At 47.5% G+C, this 9,724-nt stretch overlaps 1 protein-coding gene across 1 annotated transcript; it reads right to left on the bottom strand.

Moving 5' to 3' along the window:
• Positions 1-648: 648 nt before the first annotated feature.
• On the bottom strand, positions 649-7,408 carry LOC117799612 (dynein heavy chain 9, axonemal-like; the record flags this gene model as incomplete). The annotated part of the gene is made up of 3 exons (XM_034652099.1): positions 7,276-7,408; positions 5,486-5,773; positions 649-859 (listed from the first exon to the last, which is right to left on the bottom strand). Coding segments are annotated over exons 1-3 (628 nt in total), but the record flags the coding sequence as incomplete, so codon positions are not given.
• Positions 7,409-9,724: the final 2,316 nt, after the last annotated feature.

Raw genomic sequence — 9,724 nt, 5'->3', positions numbered from 1 at the left:
GCTCTCTCCCAGTGACAGTGCCCTTTCCAGAATCTACCAATGATTCCTAAATCTTGGAAGATGATGCTAGGGTTAGCATCAAGTGAACAGGGGTTTGGGACCCTCTGAATCGCTGTAGAAGGGATCATGGTTCTAGGACCCGTCTGAGATGAATGGTGACTGATGTCTTCAGCTAGGCCCTGAAGCCCCGTTGTCTGTAGTGATGTCTCCCCATCACTCCTGGGGGCTGATAGGAACAGGTACCCACTGTGGGAAGTCAGAGCATGCCACGTGGCCCCTTTGGGAATGAGCTGTGGGCTTCCCTACCCCACCCGTGTCTTAAATCCACTGCCAGGCAATGTAGGGACTCTGACTTGCGCTACACAACCACAGAACCACAGTTGAGAACATCTGCCCCGCTTTCTCCTCTTTCAATGCCCTCTCTCAAGGAGCAGCTGGTGCACGGAGAGAGAGGGAATCTCCCAAGGGCTGAGGTTCCCCTCCAACCCAAAATTGGGGTCTTTCTTTCTTTCTTTTCACCTCCTTCTCCCACTCCAAACAGATCAGACCGGTGTTCGTCCCTCTAAGTTCACCCTTGCATGTAGATTCAAGCCTGCCCCCGGGGCTCAGGAGAGCAGGAATTTTGTCCCAGGGGTCTCCTGCTCTTACCGTCCTTCCATTCTCTGGTGGCTGGATTGATGATACCAAAGAGTTCATCGTTTGTGACTGCTTTGGGGTTGAGGGCAGCCCAGACGGGGCGGCGTTTCATGATCTGATAGGTCTTGTGCAAGGATTTCAGCACCTGAGACTTGCCAGTGCCGGCGCTGCCCACCACGAACACGGAGTGTCGCACGGCCAGGAGCTCCTCCAGCTGAACCACCTGGGGAGACACACAATTCAGCCAGAAGGACCAACGTGTCACTTACTGACATCCCAACTGCTCTTCCGTGCCCCAGGCTGCTATCTGAGGGGAGACCTGATGTCAAGAGAGGAAGGGTTATTCACCTCCAGATGTGAGGGGGGCAATGTACTTATTCATCATTTGGCCACATAATTATTAGTCACCAAGTGCTGGAGAGTGTACCAGGTGAGGGAGATTCAGAGAGGACTCTCCCCGCTCCATGATCTTACAGGCTAATGGGGAAGCACAAGAATTGCTATAATCAAGTTATTTATAAAGTGCTATGGGGACAGATAGGAAGAAACAATTGATTTTGTACAGATAAAGGGAATAAGAGGACTTCGAAGAGGAGGGGGCATTTGAACTGGGGCTTCAGGGGTGAGTTTGCCAAGATGAATAGGGGGATTTGCAAGCAAAGGTATAACAGCACGAAGGCTTGTGGTATGACAGAGCCTGATGTGGTTGACCAGATGGTTCAATGAGTCTGGAGTCTAGGAGTTCCTTGAGGACATGGTAGCAGTGAAGGTCTTATCACTCTTGTCCTGGCTTGCCTCCAGGCTTACCTTTCCACACTTGCAGGAGCACACTTACTGGAACGAAAATCTGATTGTGTCACTGCCATCACTGTGTCCCTTCAGGGCTTCTCCACAGCTTTGGAGAGGACATCCCAAATCCTTAGACTGCCTTACGAGGCCCTTTTGCAGCCTGGCCCAAACCAGCTTCTCCTCTCTTCTCCCCCAGCATGCCCATTCCAGGTAGACAACTGGGGTTCCTTAATAATGTTCTTTCCTGAGTCTACACCTTTTAAGATATGGTGCCTTCTGTCCAGACATTATCCTTTCTCCCGCTTTCTTCCAGCCACACCTACACATGCCTTAGCCTGTAGCAGGTGTCCCATACCTACATCCTAGTACTCATCACCATTGCCACGGCTATTCTTTTCCCTCTTAGATTATCTGCTCTGTGAAGGCAGGCAGGACCGGGTTTCTTATCCTTTCATTCCCATTGTCTAGCAGAGAATCTGGCACATAGCAAGCATTGAATAGATATTTGCTGAAAACGTGAAGGGTGGCTGGAAAAGCTGGATGGCCCCTATCATGAAGGCTCTTATACGCCATGGGCTAAGACGCTGAACTTTAATGTAGATCAAGTATATTTTTCACTATAAGACCCTTCATGGCTGAGGAGCGTGAATGGATGGGGTAAGGTACTGGAATATGGATGGCGTGGTAGGACAATGCAAACATTTCCCCCCATACATCCTATTTATTCTACATTTTAAAACATGAGAAAAATGAACTTCTCTGTTCTAAAAAAAAATTTAAGTGATACAGGTGTTAAAAACAAAATTTCTAGAACTGTATAACCCAGGGATCAGGAGGAGAGCATGACTGCTAAGCTCAATATAAAGGTAGCTGATGAATATCTGTTTGGGGAACGAGATGATTCCTTTCCACCGTGGCAGGACAACCGACTGAGATACTGAGCTGTGTTTTCCACAGCATCAACTTTTTTCTCTCCTCTATCCTACTCTATTGTGGTTCTTCTGATTTAGAGCCCAAGAGCACCCAAAGCGGAGTCTCAATCCTGGCTCTTGTTTTCGTCCTTCAAGAACTTAACAAAGGGTCTTCCCAGATAAGGACGAGGGAAGCGTTGGGTAGGGTCTGTGGGGACTGATATCTAAGCTAATATATGAATGAAAGGGAGTCAGCAACCTGAAGATCCATGGGAGACATTCCAGGTGGAGTGAATGCGAGTACAAAATTCTCAGGTTCTGGGGCGCCTGTGTGGCTCAGATGGTTAAACGTGTGCCTTCAGCTCAGGTCATGATCCCAGGGTCCTGGGATCGAGCCCTATGTTGGGTTCCCTGCTCAGCGGGGAGCCTGCTTCTCCCTCTCCTTCTGCCTCTCCCCTTCACTCGTGCTTTCTTTCTCTCTCAAATGAATAAATAAAATCTTAAAAAAAAAATCCTCAGGTTCTGGCTGCAAGCTTGGAGGGCTCAAAGAACAGCAAAGAAAGGCAGGGGTTGGGGCACGAGTATAAGATAAGATGAGGTAAGCTTGGGTCAGCTATGTAGGAACTGGTACTTGGAATTTTACTCTAAGTACAACAGGAAGCCTCGGAGGATTTTCAGCATGAAACTGGCCTGAGGGCATTGCATTTAAAAAACGGAGGGGGAGGGAGGGGAGGAGGGAAATGGAGGCAGTGCTCTGGTTACTGAACAGAGACTGTATTATATTCCTCGATTTTTTTTCCCCACGACCAACTACTGACTGCTGCCCTGATCCCGAAAGCCTTAAAATCACTTTCTGGTTCCATCAACTTCTTTTCATTCATTTCAATAGCACTATTGAGATAGAATTCAAGGACCATAAAATTCACCTTTTGAAAGTGTCTGATCCAATGGTTTTGAGTCTATTCACAGAACCGTCCCATCATCACCACTATTAAAACATTGTCTTCAACTCCAGAAGGAAAAACCACACCATGAGTGGTCACTTCCCATCCCGAGTCCTACCTCAGCCCTGGGCCATGCCTCTATTCAATTAGACTCTTCTGGACATGTCCCATAAATAGATTTAGAAAAGTATGCGGTATTTTGTGAATGGTCTCTTTCACTCAAAACGTTTCAAGGCTCATCTGTGCCGTAGCTGGTATCCGCACGTCGTTCCTCCTTATAGCTGAATGAAAGTCCATTGTGTAGGGAGATCTCACGCTGTTTATCCATTTATCAACTGACCAGTGAGTTATTTCTATTCTCTGCCGATTATGAATCCATCAACTTTCGACAGTATCTTGTGCAAGGTAAATACATAAGCATCCCTATCCTTCCCTTTTTCTTTCTTTCTCCTGTCTTCTGCCAGACACGTTATACCTTTACATTGCTATGTTTGATATTTATATTCTGTTCCAGTCTTGTATATAGACCTTCTTTATATTCTGTGATCGTAAAGGTTGAAGACCCATCGCGGCTTACTTTCTTATGGCTGTAGAGATTTTTCCCTACAGAAGAAATTTGTGGCCTGCTATACACTGTGTTCTCGCTGGGCCTAGTGCCATGACTTGAAAGAGGATGTTCTCAGCATCAGCCCAAGGTCAAATGGATACTCCTTCCTTACACTTCATATGTTGATCAATATCAGGTTATGTTTACCTAAAAAAACATTTGGATCATGACTTTTTTCTCTTGGTGTTCTTAATTGCATTCCCTTTTTTCTTTGTTAAAAGAAAAGACATATGCCTCAGGCCCCATAACAGAGAAGTTTAATAAACACCTAAGAACTTTCATCTTCTTGATCTAGTCTTGCTTTGAATGTATCCATTTTTGAGGTCTTTCTGTTGGAGACTGTGGACTTCCTGCCCTAATTTGGATTCACTGCTTTCTAGGTCTGCTGACAGCTAAAACGCTAGGACTTTTTTTCCCCCCCGATTCTTGATTTTTCAAACCTGTGGCGTTTTTATTTTTCATCCTCATTTTTCCCTAGTATGTCCTCAAGTCACTTACCCAAGAGGGTGCATAACCCCGATGTTTATTGTTTATTTACAATAGCCAAATTATGGAAGCAGCCCAAATGCCCGCTGATAGATGAGCGTAAAGAAGAAGTGGTGTTGCGTACACAATGGAATATTACTCAGCCATAAAAAGAACGGAATCTTGCCATTTGCAGTGACACGGATGAAGCTAGAGGGTATAAGGCTAAGCGAAGTCAGTCAGAGAAAGACAAATGCCATATGATTTCACTCATATGTGGAACGTAACACGCAAATCAAATGAGCAAAGGTGAAAAAAAGAGAAATAAACCAAGAAACAGACGCTTAGCTATAGATAACACACATGGTCACTAGAAGGGAGGTGGGTGGGCGGATACAGGAAATAGACGATGGGATTGAGGAGCTCACTTGTGATGAGCACAGGGTGATGTATGGAAGTGTTGAATCACTATATTGTACACCCGAAATGTATGCTGTATGGTGGAGGTGTTTCCTATGGTGCCCCCGGGACACTCACCCTCCTGCCTCCCTCTTTGACCATTGTGATTATATAGGGGCCTGGGTAACCCAGGACCATCCCTCCACCTCAAGGTCAGCTGATTAGCAACTTTAATTCTATCTGTGACCCTGGTCTCCTGTTGCCATGTCACGTAACATAGATTCTGGGGACTGGGATGCGGACATTTTGGGGTGAGGGGAGGGGGGTTTTTTTAATTGTGAGAAAGCTTGCCCTTGATCGCTTCAAAATGTTTACAAGCTCAGAAACATGCCTAAGAACCAACATGGCTCCCATATTCTACCACTACCAGGCCTCTCTAATCCTGTCTGAAGTAATTCACAGGATAAGAACATGTGCTCGAGCGGACCGGGCTGGGACTTAGTCCTCTGTGGGATAGTGAGCTTTCTGATGGACGGGGCGCCATCTTTCCTTTGCGTTCCCCACCACACATTCGGCAGCGTGGGCACCCCAGTAAAGAGCTCCTGAAATGAATTATTCCTAGGTAGATACGTATTTGTGCATCTAAAGCACAAATTAAGGATTAAGGATGACCCATCATTCAAGAAAAGCAGGAAGAGACAAAGAAAGTCTTGGGAGGGAAAACCCCGGTGTACCTTGAGCACAAAGTTGTCCTCAGCCTGGAGCTTCAGGTCCATTACTGCCTTCCGAACCAACGCTTCGAAGTTGAGATCTCTCCTCCGGGGGACATCCAGGGCAGGGAAGAGGTCCCCGATCAGGCCCATGAACACTGGTATGTCATCGGTCACGATCTTGGGGATGTTGAAATCTCGCAAGGAGCGCATCAGGACTTGGTCCTCAGGGCGGTCAGGGTCCCCTCGCTTCAGGGATCCAGCCACCACCAGCACAGACTTGATGGCCCGCAGGCCCCAGTCGTAGTGATCCTGAGGGAAGGTAGCATAGGTCAGGCAGGCGTGCTGGGATGCAGAAAGCCCTATGCCCATGCTGGTGTCTATAAAATTATAGGCAGGTCACTTCTGAGGCCAAGGCGGAGGCTTAGGAAAGAACCGATGACACGGAAGATCATGGTGGTCACAGATCCCAGCTCCTGGTCTAACATTAGTTGCTTTTCCAGCTGTGATAACAAAGCAGACCCAGAGCATACAGGGGGTTGGGGGCCAGGGAAAGCACACAGAACCACTTCCCAACCTGTCTGGCTACTCCTTGCATGTTCAGACAGCGGAAGGGTATCCAGGAGGAAGCCATGTTAGCTCTTAGAGATGGCCTAGGCTGAGCTCACATGCTCTACACTAGGGAGGCCTTCAAATGCTCTGAGAACCGCAGTGAGGACAAATTCCAGTAGCAACAAGCAGAAAGGCAACTGCAAGAGTTTAAATCAAGAGGCAGGGGTGCTGAGATATAAAGCTGAAGGAAGAAAATGAGAAGGATTTGAGAGAGATCCAGAGGGTGGAACGAACATCAGTTCATCCACGATTAGATGGAGGCTGAGGAAAAGAAAATGCCAAGGATGACTCCCAGGGTTCCAGAATTGGCCAGTGAGTAAGTGCGGGTTTTGCGCTCTGAAGCACGGAATGCGGGAGAAGAAGGCTGGGGTGGGGACCAGCAGGAAGATCGGCTTCAGATGCCAAACGAGAGAAGCTTCTCTCACACTCGGGGGGAGCTGTGGTATGGACCGCTGAGTATACAGGTTTAGAGCTCAAAAGAGAGGCTCGGGGTGGCTTTGTGGATGTCTGCGGCTGGCCTGCAAGGTGGTGGGGACCCGGCAGATGATGTGGTGAGCTGGGGCCCAGGGAGAATGGAGAAACAGAAGGGGTTTTAAAAGAAATCCACCTGGGGCAGATTTCACGGGGCTGCGTGCGCCCGTGCTGTGGCAGCAAAGATGGTTCTAGTAAGAGAGGCCTGAAGGGAGGAGAAACTCAACAGGAACAGCCCAAGGAAGCCTGACTGGCTGCCCCTGCCACCAAGAAATTCTCCACCCAAGGCATGAACCTTGGAGGCTCTTGGTCCTGTGTGGGGACCTGCCCCAGGCAGAAGTCACCGTAAGGACAAGTAGCAATGATGTCTATGGGACTCCTTAACGCCTAACTATCTTCCCAACCCTCTCCCCATCCCTTCGGTCGAGACCATTTCCTCCAAGGGAATTTTGTTGGCCACTGAGGTGTTTCTCACAGGACACTGGATCTACGAGGTGTTGCTAAGTAGTCAATGAAAAAAAAAAGAAGTTTGGGGGCCAAATAAGGTTTTTCACTAATGCTAGGCTAAGAAAATGAACACGAATCCTTATTGAAGAAGTGGTGGGAGCTTTCACTCTTCTATGGGCACACGGACTCTCTGGGAGAAGGCTCTAATGTTTCCCTACTACACTGGCCCAGACCCCGTCTGGAGCTGGCAATCACACTGGGACTCGCCAAGCTAGGCAGTGTACCTGTTTAGAGAGCAGCTCTTTGCACAACTGGTAAAGGGTGATGAACTTTCTGGCTAATGACCGTGCTTCAATGAATCCTTCTGCCACCAGCATGATCTCGCAGATCAGCTCAAAGTCTGGAACGACCATTGCACAAGGCCTGTGAACGGGGAGACCGAGACAGAGGGTCAAGATGGTTTCCCAACCACAGTTGAAGGGGGGTTTGGAAGACAAGCGACATTGGCTGAGATCACGGACAGAGGGATCTGTGAGTATAAATACTTAGCCCTTAGCAAGAGTTTCATCTAAGACTCCCAGTTCAGGGATGAGTTGACCAAGGATAAAAGACATGAACTCTCTTGTCCGAGGTGATGGGTGATGGTAGCAGGCAGGGGCAGAGTTGGGGCTACGGCTGTTCTTGTAACTTGGGGCCAGTGGACCAGACACAAGCACACACTGGCAAAGCTTTAGTAATTGGTAACTTATTAGATTAGTTCCTTCTATAATAGATTAGGGGTTAAGGTTGAGGAACTGGGTCTCTCCCGGGGTCTATAGGAATCTATTCCTCATTTTCAAAACGTGTGCCTCCTCCAAGCCTAGGCACTTAGGGGCTTAGTCTGTGCTTACACGTATACAAAAGTAAAAATGTAATGCTGAGGTCTAGAGTAAATACCCATTAACCCCATCTTGCCACAAAAGGCATATATGAGGGGCACCTGGGTGGCTCAGCTGGTTAAGCAAGTGACTCTTGATTTCGGCTCAGGTCATGATTTTAGCATCATGAGATCGAGCCCTGCATTGGGCTCCATGCTCAGCACAGAGTCTGCTTAGGACTCTCTCTTCCTCTGCCCCTCCCCCTGCTCACATGTTCGCTCTCTCTCTAAAATAAATTTTTAAAAATGGCATATATGAGAATACAGAGGGGAATTTCTGTCTCTCTGTAAGGATTTACTATGGGTTTTTTTTCCCCCTGTAGCTCTGGAAACATTTGATTCTAAAATAACTTATTTTTTAAAATTAATTTATTAAGTATGTAACAGGAGCCTAAGGTTGTTTACATTTAATTGCATTTTCCCTACACCGATATAAAATTGTCAAAAACATACCATTCAAGAACATTTCTCCTTTAAATTATTTTACATTATAGTCAAATTCAAAGGCGCAACTAAACACTTAGATTCCCAAAATTATTTCACAGCCTGAAATAAGGTTAAGTATGCATCCACACAACAGAATGCAATCAGGCCATGGGAAATAATGCTCCAGGAGGAAAACTATTTAGTGCTATGAGAAAATATTAGCTAACGAAGGCAGGATCCTGACTTGTATAGCGTCTTGCCCCAAGTTTGAGAAAGAAATACTCTGCCCGCGGGATATCGGAAGGGAAGATGCCAAAGGGTCATAACTATCTTCGAATGATAGTTTTCAGATGGGGAGAGCGAGAGTTCTGGCGTCAGACTGTCTGGGTTTGAACCCCGTTTCTGTGGCTTGCTACTTGGGCTCCTAGCTAACCCGAGTGACTACAGTTCCTACGGGGCAGTGTGCTGGCCCTGTTTTCTCCCTGTGCAAGGGGGCTACTACCCACCTCGTAGACAGAGCTTTTGTGAAAATGAAGTATAAAAGTAGATGTTTGTATTTATTGTTTTTACACATATTTTTCTCCTCCCCCCCAAACCCAATTTTCTGGTATAAATGTTCCCTTTAAGTTCAGGGGGGAAAATGTAAAGAGTAGTTCTGATCAGGGTGATAGCCCACGTCTGTTATTGCTTGTAAACACGAGGCTCGCTTAAGAAATACTTTGTGCAAACAAATAGCCCCGCTTTAGGCAGCCTGGTGATATTCCAACGAGCTCTTGGTTACAGTGGGCACTGGCCTGGCGGGGAGGGGATGCCCACACCCCTCCTGTGACACAGGGATCTGCCACTGCTGGAGAGCACGGGGACGGGACTGAGGGGTAGAGTGCACAGGGGAGCTGTCCAGCCGTCTCCTGGGCTCCACGTCCCCAACAGGGCAGGGGCTCTGGGTCCCCAGATGAAGCCGACCTCTGTGTCACGACTCCCACGGCCTGTCTTAGGTAGCGGTCCAGCAGGCAGAAAATCAGAAACCACAGGGCATCTTTTGTTGTTGGGCTGACTTCTCCTTCCTGAGACAAAGGCTGGAGACTCCAGCCCCTTCCAGAACACGCGTTTTNCATTTTCTCATCACAATAAAGAAGACTTAAAAGCATGGTGATGTCCATCGGTGGCCAAGGAGATATATGAGAGGTGTTCCCGTGCCTCGCTACTGGGAGTGTGATTCGGCATTACTTTGGTTTAGAAAACAATTTGTCGGTGTGTATCAAGAGCCTGAAAAATGTGCCCCCCTGTTGACTCAGTGATTCCGCTGCTGGGAAGCTAGCTGAAGAAAATAATCATGCGTAAAGAGAAAAGGACTTATGTACAAAGATGTACATTACAGCATTATGTACGCA

Source organism: Ailuropoda melanoleuca, unplaced genomic scaffold, assembly GCF_002007445.2.
Source record: "Ailuropoda melanoleuca isolate Jingjing unplaced genomic scaffold, ASM200744v2 unplaced-scaffold5382, whole genome shotgun sequence".
Taxonomy (NCBI): Eukaryota; Metazoa; Chordata; class Mammalia; order Carnivora; family Ursidae; genus Ailuropoda; species Ailuropoda melanoleuca.
The sequence above is the reverse complement of the archived record's forward strand: the minus strand, read 5'-3'. Positions and strand labels throughout refer to the sequence as shown.